At 45.1% G+C, this 18,167-nt stretch overlaps 1 protein-coding gene across 1 annotated transcript in view; it reads right to left on the minus strand.

The window, feature by feature from the left end:
- The window catches only part of PRKCH (protein kinase C eta), a 132,410-nt gene that overhangs the window by 28,298 nt on the left and 85,945 nt on the right, over window positions 1–18,167 (minus strand). Inside the window, exons 5-8 of the mRNA XM_068254422.1 lie at window positions 15,106–15,194; window positions 13,053–13,182; window positions 6,751–6,878; window positions 156–287 (exon numbers count right to left, since the gene is read on the minus strand). Coding sequence (XP_068110523.1) covers window positions 156–287; window positions 6,751–6,878; window positions 13,053–13,182; window positions 15,106–15,194 — 479 coding nt within the window. The remainder of the gene's footprint in view (window positions 1–155; window positions 288–6,750; window positions 6,879–13,052; window positions 13,183–15,105; window positions 15,195–18,167) is intronic.

Genomic DNA, 18,167 nt, shown 5'->3' on the forward strand with positions numbered 1-18,167 from the left:
TGCGGGTCGGCTTGTATGCGAGTATATACAGTAATAGTGATTTTAACTTTTGGATTGCCTGGTTAGCATCCTTATTACTTGTTTACCAGATAAAAATAAAGAATTGATTTTTGATTTTATGCCCGACAGTTACACTTTAAGGTGGGAATACTAACCTTTCCAAAACTGCCTTTTCCCAGCACCCGAATGAATGTGAAATCCTCGATCCCAAATTTGTAATGGGAGGACGTGTTGGATAGCGAATCGTCTGAACCATTTTCTGACCGTACAGGGCTGTTGTCCGAGCACTAAAGATTAAAAAAAAAAAAAGATTTAGAATGATTGAATCAGTTATAAAATGCATTAAACCATTTCAGAGATAACTTCCTCAGCAGGTTATGTGGAATAACTGGAGTCTTCAGACGGACCTTCAACCAAACCCGTTCTACATATGAACCAGCAGGATACAGTCAGACTGGGGGGAGCCATGTTTATGGATTACATAAAAGGATCTGCATCACAGCTGTGCTTTTGTGCTCATCTTAAAATCCAATCCTCACTGATAAGGAATTGCAGCCATAAAATACTTTCCTGGCAGAAAATGGCTTCTGAGAGCAAGAGAGAGATAGAAAGGGCCAACAGTTCATTGCTTTTAGCTCTGGAAAACATCATTGCATGTGTCATTGAGCAGAGACAATGAAACAGTAAAAACTTAAAAAGCAGATTGAAAAATAAAATAAAACTGGGTGATATCTAAAAATAATGTTTAAGAGAAGAAGGATAAATGCAAATGTTTATCTCATCAATTAATTTTCACCTCCTGTTTTCTTTACTTGAAGATTTTAAATTTCATCCTTGATCCTGCAGATGGAATGACTATAACACGCTGTTCTTGCCCGCCACCTTGTGGATGATTTTGGAAATATACTAAAATAATAAACCAAGCAATATGGTCTACTCTAGGGAACTCATTTTCGGAAACGAACAGGCTGTAATTAATTAAAGTAATTGGATCTGTCCCCTTCCTTAAAGCTGACAGATACAGGTAATCTGTGCACTTCCCCGTTAAATCGATTGTTGATCTGCCTGTGTGTGGGTGAGCATGGACCTGCAGTGAATCTAATGGACGAAAGACTCAAATGGAACTCTTATGGAAAGATGCTTTAATTGGCTTCCTGGATCGATCTATAGTGACTGTGATTGTGCTGTACTGATGGTGTTCTGCAGATGTACGTTGGCACTGAAAGGACAGGTCAGGGTTTAAAATAAAAAAAAATAAAAAATCTACTTACGTGGGGCTTCCTCCAGCCCCTGGCAGTTTATCTGACCCTCGTCACAGCTCTGGTGTCCCGGGGTCCGCTCCGTTGCAGATTCTGGCCTCTCCGACCTCGGCATCTTCTGCGTCTCTCCAGGTCGGCATCTTCTGCGTCTCTCCAGGTCGGCATCTTCTGCGTCTGTGCGTGTCCGCACCGTTCGCGATCACGTAGCCTGGAGTGGCGCAAGAGACCTCTGCAAAGAAGGGACCACGGGACACCAGCAAGGAGCAGAGCGCTGGCGAGGGACAGATAAACTGCCAAGGGCTGGAGGAAGCCCCAGGTAAGTAGATTTAAAAAAAAAAAAAGAATTGGATGTGTCCTTTAACCCCTTGCCGACCACTCAACGCCAATTGGTGTGAAGTCCTGGGGCGGGGTTTTGCAGGAGATCGCGCATGCCGATGCGCGCACATCTCTGCTTGAATGACGGAGATCCGCTCAGTCATCAACAACAACAACAACAACAACAACAAATAACATTTGTAAAGCGCTTTTCTCCCGTGGGACTCAAAGCGCATAAGCATGGCTCAGACCATCGTGGTACAGAGGAAGAAATTTTATAAATCTGGAAATGCCAGGCTAAACAGGTGGCTTTTCAGTCTGGATTTGAATAGCTCCAGGGATGGTGCTGTCTTTACTGGGTGTGGTAGGGAGTTCCAGAGAGTAGGGGCAGCATGGCAGAAGGCTCTATCTCCAGATTTTTTGAGGTGCACTCTGGGAGTGACCAAGTTTATAGAACTTGCTGATCTGAGGTTGTGAGAGGTGTGGTGCAGCTTCAGCAAGTCCTTCATGTATCCAGGGCCTAGACTGTGCAGGGATTTGAATGTCAGCAGTCCAATCTTGAAGAGTATTCTCCATTCTACTGGTAGCCAGTGCAGTGAGCGAAGGATCGGTGTAATATGACAGTGGCGAGGCTGGTTTGTTAGCAATCTGGCAGCAGAATTCTGCACTAATTGCAGGCGGCGCAGGTCCTTTTTGGGGAGGCCAGCATAAAGGGCATTGCAGTAGTCCAGCCGTGATGTGATGAAGGCGTGAACTAGGGTTGGAAGATCCTCTGGGGGAATCAGATGTTTAATCTTTGCAATGTTCTTCAGATGAAAGAAGGAAGATTTAACTACAGATGAAATTTGGTTTCTGAAATTCAATTCCCCATCGATTAGTACGCCAAGGCTGCGCACAAAGTTGGAGCTGTTTATGTCTGAATTCCCAATCCTGATTGGTGTTGCTTTAGGATAGAGCTGTTTTGATGGCGGGCACTGGCTTTGGACAAACAGGACCTCAGTTTTGTCAGCATTCAGTTTCAACCAGTTATCATTCATCCATGCCTGTAGCTCAGCTAAGCAAGAGTTTATTTTTGGGGTAGGGTCTGTTCCACCAGGTTTGAAGGACAGGTATAGCTGTGTGTCATCGGCGTAGCAGTGGTACGTCAGGCCATGTCGTTGGATAAGTGTGCCGAGTGGCAACATGTAGATTGCAAACAGCAGAGGGGATAGGATTGATCCTTGTGGCACTCCGAATTGTAGAGGTGCAGGTTTGGACATTATGGGTCCTAGGGATACTCTCTGTGTTCTGTCAGTCAGGAATGATCTGAACCACTGGAGGACTGATCCACTGATGCCACAGTACTCCTGCAGTCTGTTAAGCAGGATTTCATGGTCAACTGTATCAAAAGCCGCTGAGAGATCCAACAGGATTAGGATGGAGCATTCCCCTCTGTCCCTTGCCATGAGCAGATCGTTGCAGACTTGGATGAGGGCTGTTTCACAGCTGTGGTGTTTCTTAAAGCCAGATTGTAGAGGGTCCAGGATGTTGTTTACTGACAGCCAGGTTTCAAGTTGCAGATAGACAGCCTTTTCAATAACTTTACCTAAGAAGGGGAGGTTGGAGACAGGTCTGTAGTTGCTCATAGCATCTGGATCCATGGAAGGTTTTTTAAGAAGGGGCTTGATGATTCCTTCTTTTAGAGAGGTAGGAAACCTCCCTGCTTGTAGAGAGCAATTTACTATTTTGTGAAATGCTGGACCAAGCAGGTCAGGGCATTTCAGCATATGTTTAGTTGGTCCAGGGTCCAGGTCGCAGGTTGTCTGGCGGAGGCGACGGAGGATGTCTGAGATCTCTTCCTCACTAATACTTTTGAAGTCAGTCCAGGGTGTTAGGTTGTTTTTGCAGCTATTTTCAGGAGTTGCATGAGTCTTGGGTGCTGTGGATTGAATGAGAGACCGAATGGAGGATACTTTGTCAGCAAAGTAGCACGCAAATTTCTCACATAGCTCCTTTGAGGGAGTTATAGTAGGTTTTAGACAGGATGGGTTACATAGTCTATCAACTGTGCGGAATAGTTGGGCTGGTCTGTTGGCGGCCTTTGCGATCTCCTGTGAAAGGTAGAAGGATTTTTTCTTGGTGATCGCATTTTGGTAGTTTTCCAGGTGAGAGACAAGGGTGTGTTTATCTTTTGAATTCTGGGATTTTCGCCACTTCCTTTCTAGTCTGCGCACTTCTTTCTTCATGTCCTTTAGTGAGCTGTCAAACCACCGTGCATGGTGAAGTGGTGTAGACTGTTTAATGCGAACTGGAGCAAGGGCGTCATAGGCAGATGACACTGCATGGTTGTACATCAGGACCATGGAGTCTGGGTCTGCGCAATGATTGGTTAATGCGTCAAAGTTGAGGGTATTCTGAACGTGCTGGGGTGAGACATCTTTCAGTGGACGGTATTTTATGAGTTCTTTCCCTCTGTGTTTTATCGCTGGTGCTGTCAGAGAGAAGTGGATGGTGTGGTGGTCTGACCATACCACTGGGTTTATATCTATGTGTGATATTAAAAGTCCGGAATGAAATATAAGATCCAGGGTGTGCCCTTTCGTGTGGGTGGGGAGGTTGACAGCCTGAGAGAGACCCAGTTCATTCATTATGAGAAGTAGTTCACTTCCTAGGTGGGAGTCGTGATCATCCACCCATGCATTGAAGTCTCCCAGGATGATCCATCTAGGGTGTTCCACTGTTAGGCAGGATAAGAGTTCAGATATTTCCTTAAGAAAGACTGGACCATTTTTTTTGGGGGGGGGCGGTATATGAGCAATATGTTGATGTTTACTTCTGCTGACAGTTGGGCTGCAATACATTCAAAGGTTTCAGTGGGGCCTATGGGCAGGGGCCTTATGTTCAAAGAGGATCTGAAGCATATGGCAATCCCCCCACCCTTGCGGACTTGTCTCTCACAGTGCAAAACTGAATAATTGGTCGGCACGGTTGCTTCAAGAGTTGGGCCTGCATGCTTCCCAAGCCAGGTCTCTGTCAAAAAGGTCAAATCAGAGAGCTCTATTAGGTCATGTATAGTTGCAGTCTTATTATTTATCGATCTGGCATTGCAGAGTGTGGCTGTGATTGAGCTTTGCTGGGGATGTTTTTTAGGCTTCACTGTCAAAGTTGTTATCCTTTGCCTGGTGTTGCTTCCCTGGTGTTTATTTTTGGATCCACTACCTCTCCGCCCCCTTCTGCATTTCCTGAGTATCCCAAAGGATTTTAAGAGTAGAGCTAGTGAGGTGTTAATTTGTAATTGATTCTTTAGAGGGCAGGCAGAGAAAAGGTCCTTTGATGAGTATTTGTATGTTGACATTAGAGACAATAGACTTGTTCAGATAGCTTGTACTTCTGGAGTCCTGCTGAGATCAAAGGGGGTCTGTGCAAACTCCTTTCATTCCTACACAGAGATGGATCATAGATTTATTTTAAGTAAAGTCATCAGTCTCCCAGAAGCGATCGCCGCTAGGAGACTGTTAGACGGCGAAACCGCCGTCTATTTACACTGTACAGCGCTGTGATCTAAGGCAGTGCTGTACTGGGGACAGTCATGTGACTCAGCTGTCCCCCTGGGAGGCACTTAAGCGATGCGCAGACAGCCGATCGTGCACATTGGCTGGCGGGGGGAGGGAGGGATAAAAAAAGCAAACAAAAAATAGTAAAATGTATTAAAAAATAAAGACAAATAAATAAACACACAAACATTCCTGCAGGGATCAGAGCCCACCAACAGAAATCTCTGTTGGTGGGCAGAAAGGGGGGGGGGAGGAATCACTTGTGTGCTGAGTTGTACAGCCCTGCAGCGAGGTCTTAAAGCTGCAGTGGCCTAATTAGTAAAAAAAAAATGGCCTGGTCACTAGGGGGGTTTAAGGCCCCGTTCACACTTGCGTTTTGGCAAATAAAGGGACCGGATCCTGACCTGATCCTGATCAGAACCGTACGGTTCCGATCCGGATCCGGTCCGTTTGTATCAGGCATGCATCAGGCTGCCATCCGGATCTGTGGGCAAAAAATAGCAAAATTTAAAAAAAAAAATGTTGAGGTCAGCAGAAGGTGCACCTGATGCACCTGTAGAATCAGGTTCCTCCGCTGTAGGCCTCACCTCCACCTCCGACATTCTGCCAAACAGCTCCAGCACGTCTGTCACTGCTGCTCCACTCCAGACATGCTTGGCCCATGTGTCCCCATCCAAAATGGCCGCTTGGATACGCATAGGAAGTGGGGTAGAACGTCAGGTTTTTGTAGGCAGTGTGTTCTGTGCCTTCCGTTTCCCATTGGTTTCTGTGTTCTGATGGTGCTGTCAGGCTCAGGTCAGGCTCCGGTCCGGGTGCGTGGGCCGGAGATCCGGACCCAAAAAATAGCGCATGTTGGAAAAGTGTCCGGAGTCCGGATCCGGTCCGGCTCCGTACTGTACGGAACGGACACGTGTGAACGTCCGCATAGACTTTGCATTGCTATGCGGAACGTACGTTCCGTTTGTACAGTATGCGGTCCGGATCAGATCCGGAAAATCCGGATAGCAAACGCTAATGTGAACCGGGCCTAAGCCCGTGGTCCTTAAGTGGTTAAAGAGCACCTGTAGTGTGCTCAACCATACATGTAAAGTCTGTAATGTTCTGTAACAAATAATTCACAATACAGACATTTTATTTACTCGCCTGCTTGCCTGAAAAAGCAATATGTAGCTGAAAGTTTGGCCTGTGTCCCAGCGGCATACAATTTGCATGCAAGCTATAATTAGCATCTCATTGACCATCTCTGGTACACAATTTAGATTCTTCTCAGCCAAAACTATAGTTCCAATCATTTTATCCAAAAACCTAAAGTGTGTGCGCCATTGTCATCCCGGATGCCCCCTGCCTCCCCTCTAACGTTCCGCCAGGCCTGATTACTGTCCCCCGATTCCTTATGTTCTGCAGCATAGTGCTAGTTGAGCGTCCTCCCCTCCCCCTGTCTGTACAGCGATCGTTCCAAAACTGCTGCCCGAAACCCATCTGTAAAGATCGCTATGGCAACAATAACTGTAAGGCCTGGGCCTTTGCGTCCTTTCCAGAAATCCGGCCCTGTTAGAAGTCCTCAGTGTTTCCTGCCCCGCCAGTATAATAATGCAGGGGAATAATGCTGTGTCCGCCTCCCCCTCCCACCTGATGGTACTTACCCGCGTGACGGCAATGTTTCCCGGCTGCAGTCCCATCCCTGCCAAGGCGTTGGCCAGCTCCACCGAGTTCACTCCACAGTTATGGGCCACGTTGGCCTCGCAGCGCTTGTGCACGTTCATCTTACACACTGCGAAAGAATGGTCAGAGAATGGGGTCAATGATCAGTTCCAGGCAGCCAATGAGAGGCTGATTTATAAACATTGGTGCCAAGATAACTGGCAGAAGAATCACACAGCTGACCAGTGCAACCAATCACAATTCCTCTCTAGATGAAACAACGATCCCGACTTGTTCTGGGCAACTGCTCAATGTTTCTTTTATCCAATAAAACATTTTAGGTTTATTATGCATGGAAAATTTTGTAAAAAAAAACCAAATAAAAATATTTACATTCTACAAACAAAAAAGATCATAGATCCTCAGCAACTGACTACTGCATGTTTACACTCCACCTTTAGGCTTCTTGCACACCAAGACGTTGTGTTAGATGCCACGTTAAGGTCGCATAACGTGCACCTAACACAACGTATGGTGCTGCAAGAGCCGACGGTAGAGTGAGCCGCGTTAGGCGGCTCGATTCCTGTAATGTCTCCCAGAGTGGCGCTGATTGGCCAGCGGGACCACGTGATGCGGAGCGAGACACTCCGCATCACGTGGTCCCGCCGGCCAATCAGCTGCCGCCAGTGCAGTGAATATTAAGTAGCCATGTGCGCGGCTACTGTAGCTGGCTCTCCCCGCCTCCTCTCCGCCCCCCACTGCGCATGTGCAAACAGTCTAACGCGGCTATAGCCGCTCCAACGCCGTAGCATGCTGCACTTTGCAGAGAACGTGCAGCATTACATGTGTGAACAGCCCACTTGTGTTACATTGCTGTGCGTTGGGGGAGCGTTACAGGCGCACTAACGTGCGCCTGTAACGTCTTGGTGTGTAAGCAGCCTAAAGGGAACCTAAACGGAGAAGAATATTGATTTTACCTTTTAAAATAATACCAGTTGCCCGACTCCTGCTGATACTGTGTCTCGAATACTTTTAGCCACAGCCCCTGAACAAGCATGCAGATCAGGTGCTCTGACTGAAGTCAGACTGGATTAGCTGCATGCTTGTTTCAGGTGTGTGATTCAGCAACTACTGCAGCCAAAGAGATCAGCAGGACTGTCGGGCACCTGGTATTGTTTAAAAGGAAACATCCATATCCCTTTCAGTTTAGGTTCCCTTTTAAGTGGGAAAAAACTGACAAAACATTCAGTAAAAATTACACCAAAGTACAGTTTATCTGCTCTGAAAGCTGCCATTGCATTTTATTACACCGCTGCTGTATTTATATATTAAAATCTATCTAGTAATCACTTATCAGCTATTTCTGCTCCTCGGCTCAGTTTCAGCACCTTGCTAATGTTTACTAAATGTATCTGACAAAGGAATATAAACAAAAGATAATGTTATCACCTCTTTGGATGCCAGAAGCTGCCCACTGAAGCAAGGAGCTTTCCACTGAACAACAAAGTGCTGTGTGTAACTGTTCGAATGCTGTTCTGCTACTTTTTTTTTTTTTTTTTTTTTTTTTTTTGTAGATTTAATGATGTAAATTTTTTTTGCACAAAGAGGAAATTGCTGAGATTCATATCACTGTAAAGTGACTTTATAGTGTATCCAGGCATATGAATCCACTGTAATATCTTTAAACAGACATGTTTAGTAAGAGCACAGATACAAATCCTGCAGTCCAGGCTGGCTTCATAGTACTGAAAGCACAGCCACCATACAGACACCTGTGCTGGTTACAGTGGAGCCCGCTACATAGGGCTTCATGCGAGCTCCTGAGTTACAGGGGCCCTGGTGCAGCCACAGCCTCTGCATCTCCTAACTGCTACTCCACTGGCTGGTTGTTGTGAGAGATACTGGAAATAATACTGATGTAAGTGAGAATAGCCAGCTCTGGGATCAGCCACAACTCATTAAATGATTACTACCCAGTCAGCACAGCCAACGCCTGGAGATCACAATGCAAATGAGAGAGTCTCTGTTACGCAAGTCAGGACTCAAACTCTCTTCTTAATGACATGGAAATCAGGCAGTGGTGTTTCAGACACAGGCTCCATCATCTCTGACTCTGAGCACGGTACAGTGTCTGATCATTTCATACAAAACCTTACTTTTTAGTATTTTATAGAGTTGGGAAGTAATAGAACTGGTAAGATTTTGTTGCTGTCTTTGCCCCGAATTGGAGGGATATTCCATTACTTTCTGTTCTCTAGGACACGGTTTCTGTGTATTTTACTGCTCTCTATGTCCCTGGCTGAGGTGTGCATCTGTATTTTATTTCCTGGGCATATCACAGGAGGATTGTTGTGTCATGCAGTTTTCACAGAGGGTTTTAAACAGGGATGCTCAACTTCAAATTTGGATGAAATCCGAATAGGTGTAATTCGGATTTCCTTTGTGAATTAAAATCACCTGGGGGGGGGGGGGGGGGGGGAGGGTGTGAGGTAATGTTACCCATCAGCAGTCTTTTTAGGTCGGTCCCTCAGCTCCTCCTACAATGCAGTCCCCGTGGGTCACGTGACTACAAACACTTCCGCCTTCAACCCAGAAGGAGGAAGTGTTTGTAATCACGTGACTGCCGCTTGGACCGCATCGTGGGAGGCACCGAGGGACGGACCGAAGAAGACGGCTGATGGGTAAGATTACCTCACACCCTCCCCCTCCCCCCGGGTGATTTTAATTAACCAGAGGAAATCCCAATAACACCTATTTGGATTTCAGCGGTTTAAAACCCGGACATAATATTCAATAAAAACATGTTTTCCTACTTTTTATATGCCATACGGTTATCATATTTGCATTTGTGCATAAGTATTATTATTTATTTAGAAGTTATAGGTTTCCAAAAGTACAGTTTTTTGCTTTATGAGCTGACTTTGCATTTTATTAACAACTGCTTTTATTCATTCATTCATTCAGGCAGACATGGTTTGACTCCCTCTCTGTGTCCCGGAGCTTCTCCACAGTCAGAGAATGTGTCACATTCCACACTTGATACATTTAAGTAAACACAAGATTACATTGTTTATCTTTCAGAAGCGGACAGCTCTGAAGGCATTGAAGCTTCTAAAGCCTGTGTTAACCCTTTGAATGATGTTCTAGTAAAAAATAATAAAAAAATAATAATATTCTGGTAGTATATAATATGCTGTGAATAATCTATTAGAGCAAAGAAGAAATTCTGGGTTATATTCCGCTTTAAAGCTAGTCTGAACTCTGAACTTCCCCTCTGCTCTAAAAGATATGCAACATCATATTAACCTTTAAAGTGGACCTGAATTTTTGCACAGATGGAAAACAGAGATACATTCAAACTGAAAGTATTTAGAGAGAAGAGTCTGTCTAATACCCCTCATCTGTAAGTAATCACCAGTGTAATATGATCCCTCAGCTGTGTCAGCACAGAAATTCAGCAGTTTTTTCTTTAAAGGGTATTATGCTGTTGCTTATCTTTTAGAGCAGAGAGGAAATTCTGAGTTGAGATCCGCTTTAAAGAAAAAACATCTCTGTTACAGCTTACAGAACTCCTGCAATCAATCTGCAGTGTGTCTACGTCCTGCTTCCATGGAAGCAGGCAAAGTGTTAACATCCTGTGTTCACATATTGGCTGTGTCTGAGGAGTGCCATATTTCTGTGATGACATCAATGAGAGATAAAATTACACTTGTGATTACTTGAAAATGAGGGAGGAATTAGGCTTTTCTCTCTAAAAACATACATGGTGAATTTCTCTCTGTTTTCCTTGTGTCCTGTGCATGTGCCCCGGATGTCCCCCCAGGCAGATTCAGCTGTGTTGCATCTACAGTGATGTATAAAACTATTCGCCCCCTTCCTGATTTCTTATTCTTTTGCATGCTTGTCACGCTTAAATGTTTCTGCTCATCAAAAACCATTAACTATTAGTCAAAGATAACATAATTGAACACAAAATGCAGTTTTAAATGATGGTTTTTATTATTTAGTGAGAAAAAAAAATCCAAATCTACATGGCCCTGTGTGAAAAAGTGATTGCCCCCCTTGTTAAAAAATAACTTAACTGTGGTTTATCACACCTGAGTTCAATTTCTGTAGTCACCCCCAGGTCTGATTACTGCCACACCTGTTTCAATCAAGAAATCAATTAAATAGGAGCTATCTGACACAGAGAAGTAGACCAAAAGCACCTCAAAAGCTAGACATCATGCCAAGATCCAAAGAAATTCAGGAACAAATGAGAACAAAAGTAATTGAGATCTATCAGTCTGGTAAAGGTTATAAAGCCATTTCTAAAGCTTTGGGACTCCAGCGAACCACATTGAGAGCCATTATCCACAAATGGCAAAAACATGGAACAGTGATGAACCTTCCCAGGAGTGGCCGGCCAACCAAAATTACCCCAAGAGCGCAGAGAAAACTCATCCGAGAGGCCACAAAAGACCCCAGGACAACATCTAAAGAACTGCAGGCCTCACTTGCCTCAATTAAGGTCAGTGTTCACGACTCCACCATAAGAAAGAGACTGGGCAAAAACGGCCTGCATGGCAGATATCCAAGGCGCAAACCACTTTTAAGCAAATAGAATATTAAGGCTCATCTCAATTTTGCTAAAAAACATCTCAATGATTGCCAAGACTTTTGGGAAAATACCTTGTGGACCGACGAGACAAAAGTTGAACTTTTTGGAAGGTGCGTGTCCCGTTACATCTGGCGTAGAACTAACACAGCATTTCAGCAAAAGAACATCATACCAACAGTAAAATATGGTGGTGGTAGTGTGATGGTCTGGGGTTGTTTTGCTGCTTCAGGGCCTGGAAGGATTGCTGTGATAGATGGAACCATGAATTCTACTGTCTACCAAAAAATCCTGAAGGAGAATGTCCGGCCATCTGTTCGTCAACTCAAGCTGAAGCAATCTTGGGTGCTGCAGCAGGACAATGACCCAAAACATACCAGCAAATCCACCTCTGAATGGCTGAAGAAAAACAAAATGAAGACTTTGGAGTGTCCTTGTCAAAGTCCTGACCTGAATCCTATTGAGATGTTGTGGCATGACCTTAAAAAGGCGGTTCATGGTAGAAAACTCTCAAATAAAGCTGAATTACAACAATTCTGCAAAGATTAGTGGGCCAAAATTCCTCCAGAGCGCTGTAAAAGACTCGTTGCAAGTTATCGCAAACGCTTGATTGCAGTTATTGCTGCTAAGGGTGGCCCAACCAGTTATTAGGTTTAGGGGGCAATTTCTTTTTCACACAGGGCCATGTAGGTTTTGAGTTTTTTTTCTCACTAAATAATAAAAACCATCATTTAAAACTGCATTTTGTGTTCAATGATGTTATCTTTGACTAATAGTTAACGGTTTTTGATGAGCAGAAACATTTAAGTGTAACACACATGCAAAAGAATAAGAAATCAGGAAGGGGGCAAATAGTTTTTCACTTCACTGTATGTGGGCATGGCTGCAGTGGTGCCATGCTGGGCGCTGTGATGGGGGCATACAAGGAGCTGTTGTTCTTCTATGGGGGCATGCTGGGAGCTATGGTTCTTCTATGGGGCATGCTGGGAGCTGTAGTGCCTCAATGGCAGGCCCATGGGAGCCACTAGACTGTCAGGGAATCATATGGGGGACTGTTAGACAACCTGACAGCAGGCCAGCCCACCCAGCAGTAAGCCAGACCAGCCAGCATAGAAGCCGGGTAATTCTGCCTATTTATGTGATTGGGTTTTTTTTTTGTATTAATGCAGAGGGGGCTTCATGAAACATTTTGCTGGAAGGCCTACTTAGACCGCTGTTAAGTTCATGTAAATTTGGGTACACCCATGACCACACCGACATTTGGGTGTGTGGCCACACCCATTTTTCAGCTGGAGTGCCCAAATGTGCCCCGGATCTCTTAAGGTGGCAACTAATGATCCAATTTCTAGCGAAAAATCGTTAGAGCAATCAGAAATCTGATCGGATTGGTTGTAAATAATCTCCATTTATGGACACAATCAATTATGAACGATTATAAAGTTGGATTTTGATCAAACCATACTTTGGATTTTCTTGTTGGTTGTGATAGATAGGAAACAAAGATTGGTTCGTTGATAGTGTAGTGAACGATTTTTCTTCCGATCAGAATTATCTGATCACTCGAACGATTTTTCGCTAGAAATTGGATCGTTAGTGGCTACCTTTAGGATCCTAGCAACGCCCCTGTGTGCAAGAATTCAGGTCCACTTTAAGTGTCTTAAAAAATGCAAAAAACAAACACACACACAGAAAAGTACCAGAGCTTACTTTTGCACTGCAGTCCTTGCTTCATCAGCCCCCAGAGCAGAGATCCGCAGTGGTCACAGAACGTCGGCACCTTGTAGTTGTGATCCCGGAACTTGTGGGGTAAATTGATGCCAAACCGCTGTTCAAAGATCTATTAGGAGAGACGGGTATAAAGGGCATCATTATTATGGAGGAACTCCGCTGAGCACCACTGGCTGCACAGACCAGTAAGAAACAGAAAAGACAAGTATTTATTGTATACAAGGCTCTTTAGGAACCAATCAGAAACTTGTCCATATGAAGGCATTGTATAAACAAGCTGATCACTTGCACAAGAATGGGGTAGTCAGGGCCAGACATGGTCAATAAGATGCTAAGAATTCAGGCCCGTTTACAAACTTACTGCAAATGGTATGCGGCTCGGCATTAGGCCAATCAAATAATCTTACTGACCATTCTGACTGGCTCTATTCCCATCTGCATACAATTTGCATTTAATCTGGTGGGGAACAGCTTGTTCTGTCCTATGGAGAAAGGAGTGGAGAAGGGGTGTAGTATGGTCCCTCCTATGCAGAGGGCATGGGGAGAACAAGCAGCCTGTTCTGTCCTATGCAGAGGGGAGGAAGGGGGATAAATAGCTGTTCTGTCTTATGGAGAGAAGGGGGGGGGGGGGGGGTGAACAGCCTGTTCTGTCCTACCGAGAGGGGAGGGGGAGGATGAGCAGCTTATGAGATAATGAATTGCATGCGTACAGCTAAGAAATAGAACATAAGTAGCAAAGAAATGAGTCTCATTTTGTTTCCCAGTACAAGAAGAGCTAAAACACTTCAGTTGTTATCTATGCAAAAGAGCTTCTCCGAGCTCTCCGACCCGACTTGTTCCAATACAGTCCTGTTTTCTGAAGCATTTAACCAGCCAATAAACAGTGCGAGACAGCCTGAGATAAGGTTTTACTGCAGAAAAATTTCAAAGGGTCATTATTTCTGCTTTGTTTTATAGCTTAAAGAGACACTGAAGCGGAAAAAAATGTATGATATAATGATTTGTATGTGTAGTACAGCTAAGAAATAAAACATTAGGAGCAGAGACAGAAGTCTAATATTGTTTCCAGTGCAGGGAGAGTTAAGAAACTCCAGTTGTTATCTATGCAAAAGATTTGACTTTCAAAGATTTTTGAAGCTTGTCATCTAAACGGTCAGTCACTGTGTTTTCTTTTTCTCTCCTGAGGACGGGTCAATAGTTCACTGCCTGCTCTGTAAAATAATTTAGAATGCTGAGTAGTGTGTAAACAGCAAATATTAGAGAATGATGCAATGTTATAAAAAACACTATATAACTGTGGCCGCAGGAGTCCCCCATAATATAATTATTGTTCCAAATGAGTGTAAATCCTTTAGCTAGCACTAGGCTAGCTAGCAAAGGTGTCGGGCACCCGCCGCTCCCCTGCAATCCCCCCCCCCCCGTTTATACATTACCCCCCCTGGATCCAGCGATTGCGCAGCCTCCCTGCACAGCTCAGGACTCTCTATGGGGAGAATCGGGTTTGCGCATGACGTCATGTGCGATCCTCCCCATAGTGAAGACCGGAGCTGTCCGGGGAGGCTGCGCCGATTGCTGGATCCAGGCTGGGTAATGCATAAACGGGGGGGATCGGGGAGATCGGGGCGTGCCCAACACCTTTGCTAGCTAGCCTAGTGCTAGCTAAAGGATTTACACTCATTTGGAACAATAATTTTATTAATTTGACAAAACCTCCTGAGTGGCGTAACGCTCAGGAGGTTAAAGACTAATTGCAATAACTCTGGGGTGAGGAAGGATTGTGTAGAATATTCTGAATATCTTCTACCTACAAAAAAGATTGAGAGATCATGTGAGGCCCTTTCTCTCTCCCATGAACAGAACTCGTCAATGGAAAGAACAGTAGTCTTACTAAGAACTGCACCGGCATCTATCTTTAGGTGTCGGGGGATTTGTAGATGAAAATAGAGCTGTGATAGTGACAGGCAGGATGTGGGGGGAAGCAGATGTGGCCACCAGAGCAGGCAGAAGAGTGAGAGGAACTATCTTACGGTACCTTTTTTTCCACTTTGGCAGGATTGTTCATACAAGTGCAGGCGGTGACGATCAGCTGGTGGCAGCGCTTGTGGACCACACATGTGCACACTGAGGAGAGGAGAGATGGCCATTAGCAAATTCAAAAACACAACATTCATTTTCTTTTCGGTCTGCATAATTAGAGTAATTTTACTTTAGTGTGCTTAATATAACTTAAAATGTGGCACTGCCATAAGTAAAGGTGGCCACACACCTGTCGATTTGCCACCAGATAGATCCATCTCTGATCCAATCTGATCACAAAGAGGGATCTATTGACTGTCCACTTACTGCAGACAGATTTCTAGAAGATTTCAGCATGAAACCTACTGGAAAGAATCCTTGCGCCCGTATCGGCTGGGCCGACTGCCCCCCCCCCCCCTCCAAAGGTAAGTGTCCAATTCCCAACCCCCCCCCCCCCCCCCACCCCACACACACACACACCAAGTGTATGAGTCCGATCACCCCCGTGGAGAGTGTTGTAGGCTTACTTGTCATGCAAGCACAAATACTCACCTCTTCCTGTGTTCAGGGACTTTATGAATTGCCACCCTGTGCACATGGACTTTGCGACACCAGCACATGTAGTGACGTCACTAAATGCATCAGTGTCACATGGTACAGATGTTTGCAATGACAATTCAAAAAGATGCCAAACACAAAAGGAGGTGAGTATTCACGCCGGCATGACAGGTGAGCGTGCAACACTCGCCATAGACCCCCAGGGGTGAAGTGATGATGGGGGGGGTCCATCGGTCCCCAGGAAAACATATGCCGTTACTGCCACACACCAGGTCGAGCCCAGCATGCCCAGTCTATCCTTCCAATTGGAAATTAATCAAAATATTGGGTCAAAATGTTGTGGCATAGATATCTGTCAGATTCGATCGGAATGATCGAATCGGCCGGATATAGATGCCAACAGTCAAGTAATGTATGGGCACCCTAACACTTAATTTTTCATCCATTTATGAGGGTCATCCGGAAAAGTAACAGCTGTTTTCATGTTATTAGTTAAGGAAACATTTTATGTATTCTTATTTAAACACACTGTATCTTCTGATTTTTTTTTTAACAAAATCGCCTCCTTTATATGGCATTCGTCTCCTGTTTATAGAAGCATTACACTCCCCACCTTTGAGCTGGAGGGATTGGGAATGGGCGGTGCTTCATGGTAATGCCGATGAACAAACGGTTACCGGCATTCTGCAGTGACATGACAAGCAGTGCAGGTAGAGAAGTGATTAACCTGACAGATGCCACTTAAATCACACTGAAAGAATATCTTTGCGTGGCAGGTAAAAAAGACACCGGTGGTAACTATATGGACGACGCTCATATAACACAGTACAATTAATCCATTTGCTTTGTGCTCAGTGTAACTTAAAGAGCAAAGTGAAGCAGCTGCAACACAGTTCCTCCGTGCTCTCAGATAGACTAGAATGTGGTTTCCTGTCGAGAAGACAGGCCAGCCTACACAACACCTACTTGACACAGCTCTCCTACATATCTGCAGAAAATGGTAACTCATTTATTTTAGATCATTTGCAGTTTCCATGAAGCAACAGCAGCAACCACATTCATTCAGCAAGTGGAAAGTTTTCAGATTCAGAGTGGGCCTGACTTGTCAAGACAGAGTGGGGCATAAATTGAGCAGTTCCAGCCCTCTGTAGTCTGTGAGGTCACACGGCGTCCTCTAGGCTCCCCCCATTCTTCTGCTGGCGACTCTGTTAGCCGCGCGACTTTGCCGGGAGTCATGCGCGGTCCATCCAAAACAAAGAACTGCGTGTGCGCAGAAAGCTCATGGCGACGGGCGCACAAGCGAGACACATGCGCAGTTGGGGAGCCGCCAGCGGAAGAATGTAGAGAGCCCAGAGGTCGTCAAGAGAGAGTTGGAGGAAGCCCTATGTAAGTTCATATTCCATTTTTAAGTTTAGTTCAGTGTCCCTTTAAGCCACTCGGGGGCCTTAGGGCAAAAAGTAACCTGCCCCCCCATAAAAGTCACACCTGGGGACACCGCACCCCCCAGGTGGCCTCCTCCGACTGCTCCCCGTGGGCCCCATTCAGTAGTTCAGCTGCCTTGTAATCTCTCCCCTGTCCCGACAGGTGCTCTGTCCCGATCTCCATCTTCAGCCCAGCTGCCTACGTCATCTCCATCCGGCACATAAAAACAGGGAACACCAAGAGCCCCAATAGTGTAATTCGTACTGGACAAGGTGGCAATAAGTTTGTATTGCTAAATACTCACAAGTCAGGGTCACCAGCAGGCAACCACTGTAAAGGCAGGTGGGGAGATTGTCCTGACCCCACTCAGGATTAAGAAGTCGCTCTCTGTAGACAGGAAGAAAGGGTAGCAACCCTCCACCAAGGGTGGACTCAAAATTGTATACAATGAACAGAGGCGCCAAAAGTATAAGATTAGATTAAATGAGCTTAAAAACCAACTTAAATGGCAAAATTGAAGGAGGAAGTGGTGGTCTTACCTCCCTCAAGCAGACACGACAACGACTGCGATTCAGACAGTCAAACACATTTATTAGGAACTCCAAAAAGAAATGCAACGCGTTTCGCAGGTTCAACCCCGCTTCATCAGGCAATATAGGGAGGAGTATCAAACAATCTGCACAAGGATTCAAATTAAATTGACAGAGGCGCTTAATTTGAATCCTTGTGCAGATTGTTTGATACTCCTCCCTATATTGCCTGATGAAGCGGGGTTGAACCTGCGAAACGCGTTGCATTTCTTTTTGGAGTTCCTAATAAATGTGTTTGACTGTCTGAATCGCAGTCGTTGTCGTGTCTGCTTGAGGGAGGTAAGACCACCACATCCTCCTTCAATTTAGCCATTTAAGTTGGTTTTTAAGCTCATTTAATCTAATCTTATACTTTTGGCGCCTCTGTTCATTGTATACTATCCATCTGGCACATGTTGTGTGTAAATAACATGCACCGGGCATAGAGAGGAGGCAGGCAGCTGGGCTGAAGATTGAGATTGGGACAGAGCAACTGCCGGGACAGGGGAGAGATTACAAGGCAGCTGAA

The sequence above is a fragment of the Hyperolius riggenbachi genome, chromosome 9, assembly GCF_040937935.1.
Source record: "Hyperolius riggenbachi isolate aHypRig1 chromosome 9, aHypRig1.pri, whole genome shotgun sequence".
Classification (NCBI taxonomy): domain Eukaryota; kingdom Metazoa; phylum Chordata; class Amphibia; order Anura; family Hyperoliidae; genus Hyperolius; species Hyperolius riggenbachi.